We start from the raw sequence: 22,282 nt of genomic DNA, 5'->3' as shown, positions 1-22,282 counted from the left end.
TGCGTGTTGTGTGTCCCAGGTGTTCATGCAAGGGCTGGTCAGGGCCCAGCTAATTGTCCTGGTCCTTCAGTATCCAAAGACCTCTCAGGGTTTTCGTAGGAGTAGGCTGAATTTAGGTCACTTTGGGGCTTATTTTGCAACTATCTCTATCCATGTGGATACTATCATTTCAAGGACCTGTATCTGTTTTCTGGATTCTACGCAGGCCCTGGTGAGTCATTTGAGACTCCAGGATGCCTTTCCACAAAGGAGAGGGTGGTTGGCAGTGTTCCTGTCCCACGATTGACCATACTAACTATAGGTTTTACCAAATGTTGGTAATTGAGTTTGTTAGAGCTCTGCTTTCACGTTAATTCACTTGCTAATTCACTCAGTCATTACCCACTAGGTACCAGACAGTGTGCTAGTAGCTGGGCCTATAAAATGCCTTATCTGCCCTCTTGGGAAGGTCACAGCCCAGTGTAGGACATGTGGGAAAATGTGCAAACATGAATTCTCTATTTTTATAGAGAAGGCTTAAGAGAGGGCCAGAATATTGTCCAACCAATTGATAGGAATCGATGACATTCCTGTTCACAAAAGGGCACAGAGCAGGTATCATATTTTGTGCAAGTCTGAATTTGCAGACCTCTTTCAGTGTCTTTTAAACTGTTGCTATGGAGGAAAAATTACTTTATATGAAGTTTAAAGATGCTGTGGATAAGTGGCTTATAATTAAAATCATATCTAAGATAGACTCTTTTAATCCTTGCTTCAAACAAAACAAAACAAAAATGTGGTGAGAAACCAGGGCTGATGATCTCATGCCTAGAATTTGCAAGAAACAGCCGTGTCCAGCACAACTCCACCGTGTCCAGCACAACTCCTTTGTGAGAGACACCACCCCATCAGGATACTACGGAAGTATCCGTAGTACAAGTTGCGAGGACTGGGTGATGGACCCACCCACGGGCTCGGGCTCCGGGGAAGCTGGCAGCGAGCACAGCTGCAATCTGGATAAGCCCCGCCCCGGTCAGTGTGCTTTCCCAGCACAGCAGAGCCCGATGCAGGTGGGGATGGAGATTGCATCCTGGTGGGGCTCCGAGGTGTATGCTCGAGGCAGGGACTAGAGCTCCCCACTGCATGGGAGGTCTCCCCTCAACTCCAACACCCAAGTTAAGTGTGGATATTTCCTCAGCATTGAATGTTTGGGATGTTTCATCTGATTTTCTCTGCTTGTTTTAATTTGGAATGAATTTAAAGGTGTATTTTGTGCCATAGGACATGAGCTGGTTTGATGATCATAAAAACAGTACTGGTGCACTTTCTACGAGACTTGCGATAGATGCCTCCCAAGTCCAAGGGGTATGTAGACTGCACTCTACTGCTGTTTTTCTTTAACATGGTTTGGAATAAACATATGGCATAGCTGCGACCTTTAAGCTGCCTTCAGCTGCAAATAACAGAAAAGTCAAACTGGCCTAAACAATAAAGAGGAAGGTTGGACTTCAGGGCTCACAAGTGGCCCGAAGGACTCAGGCGCCTTCTGTCTGTTGGCTCTGAGTGGCTTTCAGTCCTCAGGGTTGGCTTCACCCTGAGGCTCGTTCCCTCGTGGCCACAGGGTGGCCGACAGGAGCAACCATAGCTACAAGCTTCCTTGTTTCCCATCCAGCGAAAGAGAGCGCACACCTAGGCCTCGACTGCCAAACAAACACCCTTCCCTTACATCTAATGAAGACTAATTTGGGTCACCTGCCCAACCCTAACCAATAACTGGCTCCAGGGAGTGCGGCCGTCTTCCCGGCTTCCCTCCCCAGCTCTGGAGCTGAGGTCTGTTACCTGGGAACTCACTGCTTCTCCATAGCGCAGGGGAGCAGCAAGTCCCCTGCAGTGTCCCTGTGAGGGCCCTCGTTTTCTCACTGGTGCAAACAGGACTTCATCTTCACGCATGCTCTACGGGGGATGGTCTCCTAGGGTCTGTACCCTGGGTAACAGATGGTCTCTTGGGGCTCGTGAATCTCCCTCTTACACATTTGAAGCGAACAGGCTTTAAAATGGCCAGAGTGCCCGGGGTGTGTTTCCTCTTTGAATGTTGCCTTCATGAAAAAGTGTGCGCCCCACAGCCTCTCCCCAGAGCAGAGCAGCTGATGACTTGCTTCAGCAGTGCTGAATCCTATGGGCAGGAGAGGAAGGAGAGCTGAAAGGCACGAGGAAAAACCTGCAGAGCCTCCCAAGTTACCCACAGGTGTCTTGGGTTTATTGTAACAAAAGGGAGCAAATGTTAGTACAGGCACAGATCCCTCTCTCGTGTTAGTACAGGCACAGATCCCTCTCTCGTGGTTCTGACCGGGAAGCTGAAGGCTGCAGCTCATGGATTTGCAACTTAAACTACAGCTGCCTCTCTTCTTTTGCTCTTCCAGGCCACTGGGACCAGGTTGGCTTTAATTGCACAGAACACAGCTAACCTTGGAACTGGTATCATCATAGCATTTGTCTACGGTTGGCAATTAACCCTTTTGATGTTATCGGTTGTTCCAATTATTGCTGTATCAGGAATTGTTGAAATGAAATTGCTGGCTGGAAATGCCAAAAGAGATAAAAAAGAACTGGAAACTGTTGGAAAGGTGGGTCAAATACGGCTTCAGTTGGTTTAAGTATGGTTTTTAGACATGGGTTTTATTTGATTGATTTATTACAACATGCATGTTTTAATGATGTTAGTGCTTCCTACAACTAATCATGGTCAACGCTGTGTATGAAATATTTTACTGTGTCAATGCCTAGAACTTGAAAATGGGATAATTAATGTAAAGCTTTTATCCTATAGAAGGTGTTATATTCAGAAAATTTCTGAATTTTCAAAGTTCATTTTACCTTTTACTTTGTATACCGATGCCATTATTAGGACAAAAGTTACCCCTGTTTTACAGATGAAGAGTCCTTAAGGCAGAGAATTATAAGTGTATTGTTCAAAGTAGGACATTTGCCAGTACTTAAAAGACAGTCCTGTTCTTGGCTGTGATTTCTATAGTTAATTAAGCTAGGCAGCCACCAGAGGACAGTAATGCTCTGATTTCTGGTTCTAATTATAATGGCAATTGGGCACACACTTAACGTTGTGCCAATTATTGTTCTCAGTATTTATATGTACCAACTCATCCTCACAATAATCCTATGAGGCAAATACTAATGTCACACCAGTTTTACAAATGTGGAACCTGAGAATGAAACAAGTTAAAGGCATGGCTGGGATTCAAGTCCTGGTCTAATTTCAAAGTTCTTTACTATATTACCTCTTCATATGGGTTTAACTGTGTCTAGATATGCATATACACATTTTATTTACACGTACATGTATTTAAATGTTTAAATGTAGATAACAGCCGGGAATTTTTTTACCCTTATTTATGTAAATATTATACTATATTGAAACATTAGGAGGTGAAGCAGACGGTGTATATAAATTGTGATAGTTTCTATAGCACAACACTTGCAAAGCCCTTTCACAGACAATACTGCATAGGCCTTAATACAATTATGGTTACGCAAGGTGGGACAGATAGTGTGTCTTGCTCCTGGGTTAGAAAGCAGTTAGCATGATTCCCACACCTAAGCTCTCGGGTACCCAGAGTCCCTGAAGATCCTCTTGGCTGCTGGCTGTGGGTACTTTAGGGCAGGGGTCCCCAGCCTTTTTGGCACCAGGGACTGGTTTCGTGGAAGACACTTTTTCCACGGAGAGGGACTGGGGGGGTGGGTAGTTCAGGCGGTAATGCGAGCGATGGGGAGAGGCAGATGGAGCTTTGCTCCGCTTTCCTGCCACTCATCTCCTGCTGTGCGGCCTGGTTCCTAACAGGCCATGGACCGGTACCGGTCTGCGGCCTGGGGGTTGGGGACTCCTGCTTTAGGGCATCATTTCCTTGATTTCTGCTTGTCACAACTAACTACTGAAAAAACACCCTGTAGTGTTCGTTTCCTTTCTCCTCCAGAACCCTACCGCTTTTCACATTTCAGAAGGGAGATTGTCAGCAGGTAGAATGAAGATCAATTTTTCTTAGACTAGTCACATGAAAGAAAACACCTTGAGTCTGGTTAAGATAATAGAATCTTACTTCTATTAAAAATGGCTAATGACGCTGAACGTTGCCCGAGTTTTGGCAGGAGTAGGGCAGTTAGAACGGAGCAGCTTGGCAAACAAAACACCACCTTAGACCTTCCATCCTGGCCTTGCGGCCGCTCAGTATATCATACTGGAGAAGACCCCCCACTTCTCTGGTCTTCACTTTCCACTTCTGTAACGTGAGAAATTGTACCAGATGATGTCCCGGGTTCCTTTCAGCTAATACATTGTCGTTCCAGGGATCAGAGAATTAATAACTCAGACTGATCAGTCTGAAATATTTTTAGTAACTACTTTAACCTGATAAGGGTTTGGGTTTTTTTTAATGAGAGATTGGAAATTTTAAGTGTTAATTATCAGCAATTCAATCACAGTTCAATTTTGTTTACTCAGTAAACTCCTGATTAACCCAAAATGAGGGTTAGAAAGGTCTTGGATACCACCCTCCCCCACAACATCACTGTTTTCTCAAAAAAAAAAAAAAGTTCTCATTGACCTGGGTGCAGATTAATCACGGTTCAAGAGCATGGGGATTTGGGTAACTTCCCATTTTCATTTTCCGGAAAAGGCTTAGTAATGAGGGTGTGATGGCTGGGCTGGGAGGAGGGGAGGGAGGCTGCAGATTCACCCTCTTGACTCAGGTCCTGCCTGATGACTGAGATTAGGGGCCTGCTGAGCCAGAATTAACCCTCAAAGCACTTAACCCGTGATCAAAAAATCAAGAGTTTAGTGTAAAGTCCTAACAACTAGTTTCTCCGTGTATAAATTACAAAGCAGGGGAAGCAGAAGAGCATAATGGGCTAAGAACATGGACTTGGCATCAGACAGATAGCCTTATAGGGATCCTATCCTGCCTACTTATTAACTCTAGAGTCTTAGGCAAGTCACTTCACTTCTCTGTGCCTCGGGTCCTCACCTGTGCAAACAGGAATAAGAACATGAACCTCACAGTGTTGTCAAATGAGGTAATACCTGGCACAGAGTAAAAGCCAATAAGTACTCTCTAGTCTGGCTATAATTACTGTTAGATGTTTCATTTATAATAAAGATAGGGGGCTTTCCTGGTGGCGCAGTGGTTAAGAATCCACCTGCCAATGCAGGGGACATGGGTTCGAGCCCTGGTCCAGGAAGATCCCACATGCCATAGAGCAACTAAGGCCATGTGCCACAACTACTGAGCCTGCGCTCTAGAGCCGCGAGCCACAAATAGTGAGCCCGCAAGCCACAACTACTGAAGCCCACGTGCCTAGAGCCTGTGCTCTGCAACAAGAGAAGCCACCACAATGAGAGGCCAGCGCACCACAACAAAGAGTAGCCACCGGTAGCTGCAAGTAGAGAAAACCTGCACACAGCAACGAAGACCTAATGCAGCCAAAAATAAATAAAGTAAAATAAATTTAAAAAATAATAATAATAAATAAAGGTAGGGACTTCCCTGGTGGTCCAGTGTGTAAGACTCCACCCTCCGAATGCAGGGGGCCCAGGTTTGATCCCTGATCAGGGAACTAGATCCCGCATGCACGCTGCAACTAAGAGTCTGCATGCTGCAACTAAAGATCCCGCATGCCCCATCAAAGACCCGGTGTGCCACAACTAAAACCTGGCGCAGCAAAAAATAAATAAATAAATATTTTAAAATATATACAATAAAGATGTAGGTCTGTTTAGCTTAAGGTATTAAATATCTTGCTTTCATCTGGTTACAGAAGCTGAGAACTGAGATAAAAGTCTGCAAGCTGATAAGATTTCATTTTGGGTTTTTGTCTTACGCTCCTTGTGCCAATGGTTTAGATGAGTCAACTGCCAAATGCCAAACTGTGATTTAGACTAAATAGCCACATCACAGACAAGTAACATTAGTCAGGGGGGGTTTGGCTGTCAGAAAACTGCTCTGGCTGGTTTGGGTAAAAGGGGTTTGATGTAAGGACACATGGAAGTGTGGGGAATACAGATGGCTTGTGGCAACTGCAGTGTCCCCAGCAGCTCCTCTCTTAGAGCCATAAGCTCACTGTCTCAGAGTCTGTCTACACGTTTGTTCTGTTCCTCAGTCGCTGAATATTCAGACCAGCTTCCTACACATACCCTCCCTGGTGACCTTAACCTCTGAATCTGCAGGCCCCTCCCAGGACACACAGTTGCCTCCAAGTCCAGGAAACTGAATCCGAGAGGCCTCAATGTGTCAGGTGTCTGTCCCCGGTTTCATCAGGAATTTAAGGCAGGGTCCTGATGTTTACAACTGGGATGTTCTCAAATGTGGGTAAACATTTTTTTCTAAGAAGCAGTATGCTTTAGGGAAGAAATGATCGGCACCTTCAGTAGGCCCGTAGAAATCAGCCTGATTCTCTCTTCTAAGCTACTACAAGAAAGCAAAGCCACAAAGGGGTTTGACTAAAGCCAGTCAAGTAACTGCCTGGGGGCAGGGCTAGGAATAGAATCAGGCTTCTGGCGCCTGGGCCACCATTCTTGCCCTAAGCTGGTCTGTCTCCCAGCATAGGGCATAGGAAGACTTGCCACCATAGTTAGCACAACCAGAGGTGCTTTTAAGATTGCCAGTTTTGGGCCTCTCTGGTGGTACAATGGTTAAGAATCCGCCTGCCAATTCAGGGGACATGGGTTCGAGCCCTGGTCCGGGAAGATCCCACATGCCGCGGAGCAACTAAACCCGTGTGCCACAACTACTGAGCCTGTGCTCTAGAGCCCGCGAGCCACAGCTACTGAGCCCGTGTGCCACAACTACTGAAGCCCGCGCGCCTAGAGCCCATGTTCCGCAACAAGAGAAGCCACTGCAATGAAAAGCCTGCGCACCGCAACAAAGAGTAGCCCCCGCTCGCCGCAACTAGAGAAAAGCCTGCGCGCAGCAACGAAGACCAAACGCAGCCATAAATTTAAAAAAAAAAAAAAAAAAAAAAAAAGATGGCCAGTTTTTTCATGGAGCTTGTCTTGAAGAACACGTTATGCCTTTGCTTTCCAAATTTTAAAGGAACTGAAAACCTGTCAACACAACCTTCGGGCTTCTTTTGGCAGAACCCTAAGGCTCATACATATATTTTTATTATCTCAGAAGTAAAAGCCCCACTTCTAACCATGATCTGTTCTACATTACAGATTGCAACAGAGGCAATAGAAAATATTAGGACAGTCGTGTCCTTGACCCAGGAAAGAAAATTTGAATCAATGTATGTTGAAAAATTGTATGGAGCTTACAGGTAATGAGCATATGATTGTTATTAAGAACCTAGTGTTTTCCTAGGCTGAATTATTGATTCCAATTTTTGTTCCTGCTGCAAACAATATGATTGTAAGGATGACATTTTTTTCAGTAATTATCTCAGTGAAAATAAGTAACTTTTTGATGCAACTGGACCACAGGGTTGGGTTTTTACATCTCTTATAAAAAACAGTAAGATTGGGTCTCTAAGAGCTAAAAGGTACAGAGGGCTGCACAAGTATTTGTTCACCACTGCAGGCGACATAAACAACCCATCTGGTGATTCAGGATGAACATTCTTTTAGGGAATTGCTCAAACCTTTATTTTCTTTGCATTGTGTAGACTGAACCAAAGATGAGATTTGTTGTTGGGTTAAAGTGTTTCCTTTGTTCTCTGGGTGAGGACCAGATCTGTCCTAATCTGAAAACAAAGACACAGAGGCTATTTCATTGGTTTATACTTGAGCAATTCGACAAACCTCCAGCACCTGTTTACCGCTTGTGTTCAACCAGGGCCTGTCCTTATAAATGAATATGTTTTAACACTAACAAAATTGAACACAATTTGAATCACAACTTTGTAGACTAGACCAATGGTTTTGAACACTTACATATTTGAACAGGGATAACTGAATTTCTCAGTGTATTCACCTTCCTAGTTATGTATACTTCATGCAGCTATTACATTTTTCTGGTCATTTGATGTCTGACATATATCTGTCAGTAGCAGTGTAAATTGTTCAGTAACATTAAGTATTGTAACACCATGCTCACAGCACAGGAGTTAAACTATCCAGATCAGTAATACTTAAAATTTTTCCTCTTGCCAAGTGCCTACCTTCTAATCTGAAAATAAATAAATTAATGTTCTTCTGGAGGATTTAGAATAATAAAGTCAAATAAAGTAGCTAGGGCTTCCCTGGTGGCGCAGTGGTTGAGAGTCCGCCTGCCGATGCAGGGGACACGGGTTCGTGCTCCGGTCCAGGAGGATCCCACGTGCCGCGGAGCGGCTGGGCCCGTGAGCCATGGCCGCTGCGCCTGCGCGTCCGGAGCCTGTGCTCCGCAATGGGAGAGGCCACGGCAGTGAGAGGCCCGCGTACCACAAAAAAGAAAAAAAAAAAAAAAAAGTAGCTAAACTAATAGAGGATAGCAAGAGGTCTAATTAGAAATGGTTCAAAACACATTGTGTTGGGGATGGTGGGATCTCTGCTCCGGGAAGAACTTCTGATGTGGGTCTAGATAAACCTCGGTGACCCTGCTTTTCCGAATCTGAAATGTGAACTTTGATATGAGAGACGATAACTCATCACAGAAGACAAGACAATAATATTAGACAACTGAATTCAGACAATTCAAACTTTAGTCCTAACTGTGAAATCCTTTATTTTTGATAACAACAATCATGTCTGAGTTCCCAGATATTCCTGTGTAATAATAACAGCAACTATCATTTGAGCAACCACTATGAGCTAGGTACTGTGCTAGACGTTTGTATTGTCTATTTAGATCTCAAAACAATTTTGTTTCATACTGGTTATCCCCCTCTTACAAGTCAGAAAACTGATGCGTAGAGAGGTTAAGTCACTTACATTAATTATAACTGGGGGCAGAATTTAAACACAGGTTGACTAGACTTAGCAGCTGTGCTCTTTGTACAAGCCATGCTGAGAGAGGTTGAAGATAATGGTCACAGATATACTGATTTGCTTTTCAGGAATTCTGTGCGGAAAGCACACATCTATGGAATTACTTTTAGTATTTCACAAGCATTTATGTATTTTTCCCATGCCGGTTGTTTTCGGTTTGGTGCCTATCTCATTGTGAATGGACATATGCACTTCAGAGACGTTATTCTGTAAGTAACTTTTAATTTACTGAGATTATTCCATAATAAAGTTTCAATAGGTCTATGCAAAGGTTTGGAATAGACCGAAAAACTAACTTGTTTTATGATGAAGTCATCTAGAGAGTTGAATCTACCCCAGAAATCGAATGTTGTCGGTACTCCAAGGACAGTTTCATTATCCGTGTGGACTAAAATCAACCAAGCTCATGAAAATGACCATAAACCAGAATTTCAGTAATACATAGAAGGACAGGAGGACAGCAAAATGTTCTCAATGCAGAGATAAATCACAGTTAGAAAACTGCTGGCGACCATGGACCCAAAACGGGTTAAAATAGCTTACTATTTACGGGCAACCAAAGATGGCCTTGACAGTGGGATGGGAACGCTTGACTGAAGTCTGGTAAACACTCTGTTCCCTAACCAGCCCTGGGATGACCCTGCCAACTTTTGCCTCTTAGCCTTCCCTATTTTCTTGGTTTCCAAGGCTAACCAATGGTCTTTCAAAATATGCTAAATACATTCAATTAGATTGCAGTCTAGTCTTGCCAAAGGGAAGCCATGCTTTTAAGATCACTTTGGCGTATTTCTGCTCTGATGGGATGATTTTTAAAAAGTAGCAAAGAACTTAAAAAAAAAAAAAAACCCAGGGTCAAGACGGACAGAGTGAAAGTGTTTAAAAGCTGTACTTTTGTTTTCATCCAAAATTAAAATAACCATGAAAAAAGAATATATATCTTTGCATCAATCAGGATCCCAGCAGGGAACAAATGGCCCTGCAGATGGGGTAATGGAGGACAGTTTGCTAAAGGGTCTGTTTATAAAGGTGTGAGAAGTATTAAGGTCAGCAGTGCCCAGCTAGCCACCACTAAGACCTTACTTAAGCCTAAAGGGCAAGAGGAGGGAAAGATTTTCAGAAGCCAGCGCAGGGGCCTTCTGTGCTCTTTGGTGGAAGGACCCCAACACCACACCTCTCCAACGGGAAAGAGACCAACACAACAAACGGCCTGGTCCCACTCCTCCAGCCTCCTTTCCTGCTATGCTATTCCTTGCCAAACCCCATGGGGAGCCAGAGGACCAGAAAACCTTTTGATGCAGACCCTGAAGGTCAGCCTGTCAGGCATCGGGGATGGTATAAGATAGAGATGGGAGAGTAGAAAGTGGTTTTGAAGGGACAGATGGAAATAGCCAGCTGGGAATTACCACTTGGAGACATTAATTGTCTAGAAAAATACCAATGAAAAAATCGGCCCTGCTTTTAAAAACTGTTTTATCATTAAAATGTTAAATTCTGGATAATTGGAAGATAGCTTTTAAAATCTTTCATACTAAAGCTGCATTACAGGCTGTACAGGAAAGCTAGGCAGCTAGCTACATGTGCGTTGTTCATCACTCTTCTAAAATTTGATTTTTGATAATTAACCTCATCAAATATTTAAGGGAGAGCCTTACTCTACCCACCATTCCCCCCACCCCCCATGTACTTAAAATACATTTTAATACCTTAGATTTACACTTTGCTGCACAGCAGTAATTAATACAGCATTGTACATCAACTACAATTTAAAAAAAAGAATTAAAAAAATAATGTATTAAATTACAAACCAAAACAAGGAGCCAAATGCCCTGACACACCCAATCCAGAATTATTTATCTGGTGTGTATCAGGGATACAGAAGCAAAGCAGAAAATATTCAGTGCATGGAATTTATTTAATTTTCTCAAACTTATGGAACTTTGGTCTCTCTTATTTGAGTGCAGCTCAAAGAGACAAAAAAAAAAAAAATACAGTTTCCCCCCAAAATCTTAGATTTAGAAGTTTGGGGGAAGTTTTTTTAAGTTCTCTATTAGAGATTTTCCTACTGTCCCCCCTCTCTAGGGAGCTCTGGTGCCCAAAGTAAATAGCTTTGTGAAGGCGCAAATCTCAGAATCTTTAGTTCCTCCTAGAAGTTATAATCCATATGCATTCTTTTAATTGGAGAATAGACCGTTAGCTTAATTGTTTTTTCAGGGTCATAGCAATAGTTCTTTTACTTGTAAGAGAAAAGCTATTTGTAGTAAAGGCTTATTTTTCCCAGTAAGAATTCTTTAACCACAGTGACGATGATTATTGTTTGTGCGGGGCTGCAGAAGAAACCACACCCTGGAGATCAGGGCTGTAGAGTCAGGAGGAAACCTCACTCCTTGTCTGGTACTGATCAAGTCCCTTCAGCCCCCAGAGCTTCAGTTCCCTCAAGTCTAAACGGGGTATGTGTCTTGTTACTAGAATTACCTGAGATCACAACTCAAGATTCTGTTAGCAGACGCTTCCTGAGAGAGGAGAGCTTTACTAAGTTACATGAAATCTAGGAAATGAGAAGCTCCTACAGGAAGCCAGAAAGCAGTAGAAAAAAAGGAGACCCTCGGGCAGCGGGTGCCGCCTCCCCTCCCAGTCTCCTTTGGTCCTGGAATTTTCTAGCGATGTGTGGGGGAGGGAGGAGGGGGGATTAGTAAGGGAGCGAAAACATCAGTACTGGCCAGCAGTAAGTCTTTGGGCTTTGAGACATCTCGGGGCTGAATTATATAAATTAATGTTTAAAATTCTTCTGCTCCCATCTAGGGTGTTTTCAGCGATCGTGTTGGGCGCCGTGGCTCTAGGACACGCGAGTTCCTTTGCTCCAGACTACGCTAAAGCCAAGCTGTCTGCAGCGCACTTATTCAGCCTGTTTGAAAGACAACCTTTGATTGACAGCCACAGTGAGGAAGGCCTGAGGCCTGTGAGTTCTCTGCTGTCTGATCAGCACTTGGTTAATTTTTTCCTAAACGTTTGCTGTCTGCTAGATCATGTCGACTGCAAAAAAAAAAAAAAAAAAAAGGCACAACGTGAGAGTTGTGAGTTAAGTTTTATTCGGGGCAGAATGAGGACTGCAGCCTGGGAGACAGCATCTCAGAGAGCTCGGAGAAACTGCTCCTAAGAGGGAGGGGGAACGTCAGAGTTCCATAGGATTTTAGTGAAGGGGGCACGTGCAGTGAAGCACGCATTTTGGCAGAGCCTTGCTGCTGCTCACAAGGAGCAGATGCCCCCATTAACGACTGTAGTGCTTTTCTAGGTACGAGAAGATGCAAGAAATTGGGTTCATAAAATCTTCTCCTGAAAATACCTAACTATCTGAAGGCCTGTTCTGCCAGTTTTTCCCAGAGCACAGAGCGCCTCATTCCTGATCTCCACCCTGGACTCCTTTCAGGGGGTGCTGAAGGCTGGCGGCTGCCGCAGTTTGTAACTCTGTCCTTGTAGAGGCAGATGGCAAGTGGCAATTTTTAGTTGGCAGTTGCAACCACAGGATAAATTTGTAGTGATTACACTGACATTCACTTCACTGGCTTTGTGATAGTTACAAGGCTAATAATATTTGGCCAACTTTCCTGGCATTTTCAAATTTCACAGGGGGTTGCAAGGATGAGCACATCAAAAGTAAAGAACCCCCAAATCCAGATGTACTAGAACTGAATAATTTCCATGAAAATTGTGAGTCATTTCTGCATGGAAGGTATGTGCCTGTAGCTCTGTGTGTCACTGCGTTAGCAATTTGGCTTTCATCACATAATTGTCGTCACAGCGTTACGACTGGTGAGAAGGCCACTTTATTCAGAGTAGGAGGAATAATCCTTTACTGTCCCCAAACTTAGATGTCAGTGTTCTTTGTGTTCCTTGCCTAACACAAGCCGCTGCACGTTTTAATGCAGGCGAAGCAGCGTGGGTAAAGCGATGGGGACTTAGCACAGCCGTTCTGGAACTTCACCAGGTATTTCCTGTTCTGAGAAAATAGCTGTGCCCAAGTGAGGGAGATAAAGAGGCCACCAGGGCTGCAGGCAAGGGCTGTCCACTGAGACGGCAGGTAGAAGCTGCTCTAAGTCCCCAAGCCTCTGAGCCTTGGGCCATTCACTTGGCTCCAGCCGCAAAATCATCAGTTGGGAAAGCTAAATATTTGTCTTCAGTGAACCAGAAATTTTGAGTTTAGTTAACAACTCTGTAACATGACTGTCTTTAACCTGTACCCCCGGCTCCCGTCTTCATTTTATGTAACAACTTGCTACCAGTACTAACTGGTGCCCGTACCTGTACTGAATATGAATTGTATGTTTCTCTGCTATAGTGTTTGCTAAAGCTTCCTTGGAATTCTACTGTTTTTTTTTTAAATTTATTTTTGGCTGCCTTGGGTCCTCATTGCTGCACGCGGGCTTTCTCTGGTTGTGGCGAGCGGGAGCTACTCTTCGTTGCGGTGCGCGGGCTTCTCATTGCGGTGGCTTCTTGTGTTGCAGAGCACGGATTCTAGGCGCATGGGCTTCATTAGTTGCGGCTCACGGGCTCAGTAGTTGCGGCGCACGGGGGTAGTATCTCCGCGGCATGTGGGATCTTCCCGGACCAGGGCTCGAACCCGTGTCCCCTGCATTGGCAGGCGGATTCTTAAGCACTGCGCCACCAGGGAAGGCCTTGAAATTATACTTTTTATTTCAGTCATTATCAGACCAATTACAATAGCAACATAAAAATACCTATTTTTTAGGATAAGTTTGAAGGAAACGTGACACTTAATGAAGTCGTGTTCAACTATCCCACGAGGCCAAACGTGCCCGTGCTTCAGGGGCTGAGCCTCGACGTGAAGAAGGGCCAGACGCTGGCCCTGGTGGGCAGCAGCGGCTGTGGGAAAAGCACGGTGGTCCAGCTCCTGGAGCGGTTCTACGACCCCTTGGCTGGAACAGTGGTGAGCACACTTTCTTAAATTAGTAACTTGATTTAAGGCAGTATTTCAAGTGGCTAAACCGATATTCCCATAATATTGGAAAAAACTGGACAAGACCTATAATCCTAACTGATACGAGGAGCACCATTCTCTAAACCCCAAGGTGGCACCCACAGTCAGACAGATATATGGGGACGGTAGGGTAGAACATCAGGAATTGAGTGTAGTGCAGAAAGTACTGAGTGTGAAGTTGATCTGTGCCCTGCCCTGGGCCTTCTGAGCCAGCTGGAGCCTCCTGCGTGAACACTCAATCGCTTCCTGGGTTGTAAAGGTAAGCCGCACAGTCCTGCCAGAGTTCTGAGTAGACGCCCAGGACTCCCTCCCCTCCTCTTGCCTTTGCCATCTCTCTCTAACCCGTACTCCAGCCCTCTCATATTTGACTTTCAGCATTGATGTTGCGGTGTCTAGCCCCTGGCCCTCTTCCATGAGTGGAGACTTGGCTCTTAGCGATAATGCCTGCATTTCCCATTACCTTGGGATGGTACCCACTGACGTAGCCCAGGAAGCCCACCCCCATTTAGACAGCACCAGAATGTTAAACCTTGTTGAGTTGTTTCTTTGGGGGAAATCTTATGCTTCCACTATTACAATTACTCTGAAGGTATGAATACGGGCAAACCAGCTCAACAATACTCTGTAGGTGTGCTGTGCTAATACCACAGTGGGAATTTCTTTAGAGGGCAAGACTAGTTGCACTTGTGTGTATTTCTTCACCGTGCCCTTTGCATTGCTGGAAGCTGTATTCTCGGTTAGCACATCACAAGGCTCCTCGAGAAGCATCATGCCTCCTGCTTACGGCAAACAAAAAAATAATCAAAACCGCCATCAACAAAGCCAGTTTTCCAAAGACAAAGATACTGCCCTTTGAGCTTGTCCACTTTCCACTCAACTCTTGTCCTTTAGTGCCATCAAAAAGAGAAATGGGGGGAGTTGAAGGCTGGTAGTTCTCAAGTGAAAGAGAGGTAGAGGTAGGAAAGGAGATAACCAACTTTCAAAATCTGGGGCCATGCTGATCTGCTTTTTGTCCTGGTGTGCCTGGAGGAGGGGGATACAGTCAAGGTGAAAGGTTGCAGTTGTTCAGGCGACAGCAGATAGGAGGAGGACACCTAACTGCATACTTCTTAAAGGCAGAGGACGGTACATTTGCCTGGATGAGGGCAAGGTAGGAAGCAGAGAAAGTACTGTGGAAAGACGGGGCCAAATGTGCCGCCATTTTTCCAGGTAGAACAAGAAAGGGATGGCCTAGTTAACAACAACAAGAAATCGTTTGGTTGGCTGTGTTGGCCTCCGGCAGTGTAAGAGCTTACAGGCTGTGAGGGTTGGTATTTCACAAACTGCTGATGCCCACGTGCAACAGTCCTCCTAGTAACTTACTGTTTAGTTGTTTGTTTTTTAAGCCCTTCTTATAGTTTGTGGACTTTGGTTTTCAGCTCCTAGATGGTCAAGAAGCAAAGAAACTCAACATCCAGTGGCTCAGAGCCCAACTCGGAATTGTGTCCCAGGAGCCCATCCTGTTTGACTGCAGCATTGCCGACAACATTGCCTATGGAGACAACAGCCGGTCTGTAAAGATGCCTGAAATTGTGAGTGCCGCCAAAGCAGCCAACATCCATCCTTTCATCGAGACCTTACCCAAAGTAAGTGAACTGGTAGCTTCCTAGGCTGATACCAGAATCAACTGCAAACTGTTTTCCTCCTCCAACAGTTCCCAAAGTTATACTTCAAAGTCTTGCAACAGAACTTGCCTCTGTACTAGCACTGTGACCTTGGACAAGACACTGAAGTCCATGATACCAAGTTTCCTTACTGGTAAATGGGAAAATTAGGCATGGTGTCTACCTTGTACAAATGTCGTGAGAAGCAAACGAGGTGATGTTAAGTCACCTCAAACAGGTGCTTGAGGGCTGCGTTCGTACTGTAGCCATGTTTGCTTTATTCCTTAACGGTACTTTCTTTTTTAAACATTTTATTTCCAGATAATTATAGATTCATGTGCAGTTGTAAGGAATACAGAGATCTTGTGTACCCTTGACCCAGTTTCCTCCAATGACATCTTGCAAAACTAATAGGGTATTGCAACCACGATACTAATTTTGATACAATCCACTTATCTTGCTCAGACTTTCCCAGTTTTATCATACTTGTCTGCATTTGGATACGTTTGTAGTTCTACGCAATTTTACTGCGTGTGTAGACTCATGTATCCACTACCCCTGTCAAGATATGGAACGTTTTCATCACCACAGATTCCTCATTTTGCCCTTTTATAGCCACACACCCCTCCTCCCTGCCCTTACTCCCCACGACCCCTGGCAACCACTAACTGTTCTCCATTTCTGTAATCTTATACTTTAAGAATGTTACGTAAACATACGTACAGTAGATAACCTTGTGAGATTAGCTTTTTCCCTCAGCATAATTCCCTGAAGCTGGTGTGTATAACTGTATACACAACAGTTCATGCCTTTTTATTGCTGAGTTGGATGGCTCCATGGTCTGGATGGCCCGCAGCTTTTTAAATTTTTATTGGGGTATAGTTGATTTACAATGCTGTGTTAGTTTCTGGTGTACAGCCAAGTGAATCACTTATGCATAAACATTTATCCACTCTTTTAGATTCTATTCCCATATAGGCCATTACAGAGTACTGAGTAGAGTTCTCTGTGCTATACAGTACGTCCTAATTAGTTACCGATTTTATATATAGTAGTGTGTATATGTCAATCCCAATCTCCCAATTTATCCCCCTGCCCTTACCCGCTGGTAACCATAAATTTATTTTCTACATCTGTAACTCTTATTTCTGTTTTGTAGAGAAAAGGGAACCCTCTTGCACTGTTCGTGGGAATGTAGATTGGTACAGCCACTATGGGGAACAGTATGGAGGTTCCTTACAAAAAGTAAAAATAGAGCTACCATATGGTCCTCAGCTTTTTTAACTAGTCACCTGTTGAAGTACATCTAGGTTGTTTCCGTTTGGGCTATTAAGAGTAAAGCTGCTATAAATACTTGTGTACAGGCTTTAGTGTGACCCTCAATTTTTATTTCTCTGCGATAAATGCCCAGGAGCACAATTGCTAGACCATATGTTAATTGCTTAACTTTATAAGAAACTGCTCAACTGTTTTCCAAGGTGGCCCTGCCATTTCATTTTCCCACCAGCAAGTATGAGGGAGGGATACCGTTGCTCTGAATCTTTGCCACCATTTGCTGTTGCCACTGTTTTTTCTACCATCCTGATAGGTGTACAGTGATATCGTACTGTGGTTTTAATTTGCATTTCCTAATGGTAGAGGATGTTGAACATTTTTTTATATAGTTATTTGCCATCCATATTTCCTCTTTGGTGAAATGTCTTTTCATGTCTTTTGCCCATTTTCTAATTGGATTATTTTTTACTGTTGAGTTTTGACAGATTTTTATATATTCATGTTACTAGTCCTGTGTTGGAAATGTAGTTTGCAAATATTTTCTCCCAGTCTGTAGCTTATTTTTTCATCCTTTTAACGGGGTCTTTTTCAGAGCTTCGGTTTTTAATTTTGATGAGGTCCCATTCATTTTTTCCTTTTACAGACTGTGCTTTTGATGTCAAGTCCGAGAACTCTTTGCCTAGCCCTTGGTCCTGAAGATTTTTCTCCACTATTTTCTGAATTTATGGTTTTACATTTTACTTTTAATTTCACACTCCATTTTGAGTTAATTTTGGTATAAGGTTGTTTTTCTTTAGTGTTTCATTTCTTTGGAGAGGACTGTACTCTCCAACTTCCACAGTCCCCAACACTCCCTATTTATTACCTCATTATTAGCACTTATGGCTATAGCCAAATTGCAGTGAAATCAATATATATTTGAAAACTAAGAGTTCGGTGAAACAATTTTCACAGTGACTAGTAACTTGATTTTATATTGAGTGCTGTGTATATATATTTTTTCTCTTGATTATATATTCCTTAAGGGTAAGAACACAGACAACTTCATTTTTATACTTCCCACAGTTCTGGTATAATAGGTAGCTGGTAAATATTTAAGTGAATGAATGAGTTTAAAAAAGAATAGGCTCCATGTGAGTCATGTGAATATTTCAAATAAAAAATGTTATACCTTAAACACTAACGTAACCATTTTAGGACTCCAATGATAGCAGATCAACTGACATTTTGATAAAGGTAGGAATTGGAGAATTTGTTGCAGCATACCACTGAAAACTAAGGTCATTAATTTTCTAGTTTGATTTTGAAAATGAATGTCCTGTTAAAAAAAAATTAAATGGACAACTTGGTAGTTGTTACAGAAACTTTTTAGTGATTCTAAGTAATTTTTTCTTATAATTAGAACTGTCAAGTGTTAAGAAGTAAAAGTTTATTCAATATGTCATTAGAATTTTTCTGAGCTAGAACTTTATTCACTTTACTAATGGCTAACTTGCAGAAATATGAAACAAGAGTGGGAGATAAGGGGACTCAGCTTTCAGGAGGTCAAAAACAGAGGATTGCTATTGCCCGAGCCCTCATCCGACACCCCCGAATCCTACTGTTGGATGAAGCTACATCAGCTCTGGATACTGAAAGTGAAAAGGTATGGCCTCCTACCTCATGTCCCATTTAATTTATAAAATAGAACTTCTTTGTGCAGTCAACCATGAAAGAATAGATAAACACACAAACAGCTCATACAGCTAAATATCCAGGGGGAAAAAAAAAACCCAGTCAAGAAATGGGCAGAAGACCTAAACAGTTATTTCTCCAAAGAAGACATACAGATGGCTAACAAGCGCATGAAAAGATGCTCACCATCACTAATTAATGGAGAAATGCAAATCAAAACTACAGTGAGTACCACCTCACACTGGTTAGAATGGCCATCATCAGAAAGTCAACAGGCACAGTGGTTAAGAATCCACCTGCCAATTCAGGGGACATGGGTTGGATCCCTAGTCCTGAAAGATCCCACATGCTACAGAGCAACTGAGCCTGTGTGCCGCAACTACTGAAGCCTGTGCACCTAGAGCCCATGCTCTGCAACAATAGAAGCCGCCACAGTGAGAAGCCCGTGCGCCACAAGGAAGAGTAGCCCCTGCTTGCCACAACTAGAGAAAGCCTGCATGCAGCAACAAAGACCCAACACAGCCATCCATCCATAAATAAATAAATAAAATAAATAAAATTTTATTTATTTATTTAAAAAAAAAGTCTACAAATAACAAATGCTGGAGAGGGTGTGGAGAAAAGGGAACTCTCCTACACTGTTGGTGGGAATGTAAATTGGTACAACCATTATGGAGAACAGTATGGAAGTTCCTTAAAAAACTAAAAATAGAACTACCATATGACCCAGCAATCCCACTCCTGGGCATATATCTGGAGAAAAACATGGTCTGAAAGTATACATGCACCCCAATGTTCGTTGCAGCACTGTTTACAAGAGCCAGGATATGGAAGCAACCTAAATGTCCACTGACGAATGGATAAAGAAGATGTGGTACATATATTCCATATATGGAATGCTACTCAGCCATAAAAAAGAACAAAATAATGCCATTTGCAGCAACATGGATGGACCTAGAGATTATTATACTAAGTGAAGTAAGTCAGAGAAAGACAAATACCATTATGATATCACTCAAATGTGGAATCTAATTTAAAACTGAAACAAAGGAACTTATTCACAAAACAGAAATAGACTCACAGACATAGAAAACAAACACGGTTGCCAAAGGGGAAAGGAGGGGAGGGATAAATTAGTCTGGTTTTAAAATGTACATACTACTATATATAAAATAGATAACCAACAAGGACCTACTGTATAGCACAGGGAACTATACTCAATATTCTGTAACAACCTATATGAGAAAAGAATTTGAAAAAATACATACCTGTATATGTAAAACTGAATTACTCTGCTGTACCCCTGAAACTAACACACCATTGTAAATCAACACTATTTCAATAAAATTTTTAAAAATAGGCAAGCACAGAAATAAACAAATGTAGATAGCGGTTATTTTGAGGTAGAATATTTTAATTGAATCCCCTCCAGCATTTTCCAAATTTTCAAAAATGACCACATATTACTTGTATAAAATGTTATTTTTTGCACTTTTCATTTGCTTTAGCGCATTAATAATGGAAAACCTGGGAAATAAAATACTCAAATGTGAAGTAGTTAAGTTTAAATCATTTTGTGACTAGTGTGAGAATCCATTTTTATTATAAAGAACATAACTATATGCAAAATGGATTATGTAGCTACCCACCACCAGTCCCTCCCATCAGGAAATTTGCACAAGCCTCTTAGATAGCCTCATCCACCAGAGGGCAGACAGCAGAAGCAAGAAGAATGACAATCCTGCAGCCTGTGGGAAAAAAACCACATTCACGGGAAGACAGACAAGATAAAAAGGCAGAGGGCTATATACCAGATGAAGGAACAAGATAAAACCCCAGAAGAACAACTAAATGAAGTGGAGATAGGCAACCTTCCAGAAAAAGAATTCAGAATAATGACAGTGAAGATGATCCAGGACCTTAGAAAAAGAATGGAGGCAAAGATTGAGAAGGTGCAAGAAATGTTTAACAAAGACCTGGAAGAATTAAAGAAGAAACAAACACAGATGAACAATACAATAACTGAAAAGAAAACTACACTAGAAGGAATCAGTAGCAGAATAACTGAGGCAGAAGAACGGATAAGTGATCTGGAAGACAGAATGGTGGAATTCACTGCTTCGGAACAGAATAAAGAAAAAAGAATGAAAAGAAATGAAGACAGCCTAAGAGACCTCTGGGACAACATTAAACACAACAACATTCACATTATAAGGGTCCCAGAAGGAGAAGAGAGAGAGAAAGAACCAGAGAAAATATTTGAAGACATTATAGTCAAAACCTTCCCTAACATGGAAATGGAAATAGCCACCCAAGTCCAGGAAGCGCAGAGAGTCCCATACAGGATAAACCCAAGGAGAAACATGCCAAGACACATAGTAATCAAATGGGCAAAAATTAAAGACAAAGAAAAATTACTGAAAGCAGCAAGGGAAAAACCTCAAATAACATAAAAGGGAACTCCCATAAGGTTAACAGCTGATTTCTCAGCAGAAACTCTACAAGCCAGAAGGGAGTGGCATGATGTACTTGAAGTGATGAAAGGGAGGAACCTACAACCAAGATTACTCTACCCAGCAAGGATCTCTTTCAGATTCGATGGAGAAATCAAAAGCTTTACAGACAAGCAAAAGCTAAGCGAATTCAGCACCACCAAACCAGCTCTACAACAAATGCTAAAGGAACTTCTCTAAGTGGGACTCACTAGAGAAGAAAAGGACCTACAAAAACAAACCCAAAACAATTAAGAAAATGGTCATAGGAACATACATATCGATAATTACCTTAAACATGAATGGATTAAATGTTCCAACCAAAAGACACGGGCTTGCTGAATGGATACAAAAACAAGACCCATACATATGCTGTCTACAAGAGACCCACTTCAGACCTAGGGACATATACAGACTGAAAGTGAGGGGATGGAAAAAGATATTCCATACAAATGGAAATGAAGAGAAAGCTGGAGTAGCTATACTCATATCAAATAAAATAGACTTTAAAATAAAGAACGTTACAAGAGACAAGGAAGGACACTAAATAATGATCAAGGGATCAATCCAAGAAGAAGATATAACAATTATATATGCACCCAACATAGGAGGACCTCAATACATACGGCAACTGCTTTAAAAGAGGAAATGGACAGTAACACAATAATAGTAGAGGACTTTAACACCTCACTTACACCAATGGACAGATCATCCAAAATGAGAATAAGGAAACAGAAGCTTTAAGTGACACAATAGACCAGATAGATTTAATTGATATTTATAGGACATTCCATCCAAAAACAGGTTACATGTTCTTGAAGTGTGCACAGAACACTCTCCAGGATAGATCACATCTTGGGTCACAAATCAAACCTCAGTAAATTTAAGAAAATTGAAATCATATCAAGCATCTTTTCTGACCACAATGCTATGAGATTAGAACTGAATTACAGGGAAAAAAACGTAAAAAACACAAACACATGGAGGCTAAACAATATGTTACTAAATAACAAAGACTGAAGAAATCAAAGAGGAAATCAAAAAATACCTAGAGACAAATGACAATAAAAACACGACAAACCAAAACCTATGGGATGCAGCACAAGCAGTTCTAAGACGGAAGTTTATAGCTACACAAGCTTATCTCAAGTAAACAATCTAACCTTACACCTAAAGGAACTAGAGAAAGAAGAACAAACAAAACCCAAAGTTAGCAGAAGGAAAGAAATCATAAAGATCAAAGCAGTAATAAATG

At 42.3% G+C, this 22,282-nt stretch overlaps 1 protein-coding gene across 1 annotated transcript in view; it reads left to right on the top strand.

The window, feature by feature from the left end:
- ABCB4 (ATP binding cassette subfamily B member 4) overlaps positions 1-22,282 on the top strand; it is a 75,518-nt gene that overhangs the window by 48,837 nt on the left and 4,399 nt on the right. The window contains exons 20-27 of the mRNA XM_082846350.1: positions 1,261-1,344; positions 2,400-2,603; positions 7,202-7,302; positions 9,019-9,159; positions 11,750-11,906; positions 13,695-13,892; positions 15,362-15,568; positions 18,360-18,506. Of these exons, the coding sequence (XP_082702476.1) occupies positions 1,261-1,344; positions 2,400-2,603; positions 7,202-7,302; positions 9,019-9,159; positions 11,750-11,906; positions 13,695-13,892; positions 15,362-15,568; positions 18,360-18,506 (1,239 nt within the window). The remainder of the gene's footprint in view (positions 1-1,260; positions 1,345-2,399; positions 2,604-7,201; positions 7,303-9,018; positions 9,160-11,749; positions 11,907-13,694; positions 13,893-15,361; positions 15,569-18,359; positions 18,507-22,282) is intronic.

Source organism: Leucopleurus acutus, assembly GCF_964270905.1.
Source record: "Leucopleurus acutus genome assembly, chromosome: 9".
Classification (NCBI taxonomy): Eukaryota; Metazoa; Chordata; class Mammalia; order Artiodactyla; family Delphinidae; genus Leucopleurus; species Leucopleurus acutus.
The sequence above is the reverse complement of the archived record's forward strand: the minus strand, read 5'-3'. Positions and strand labels throughout refer to the sequence as shown.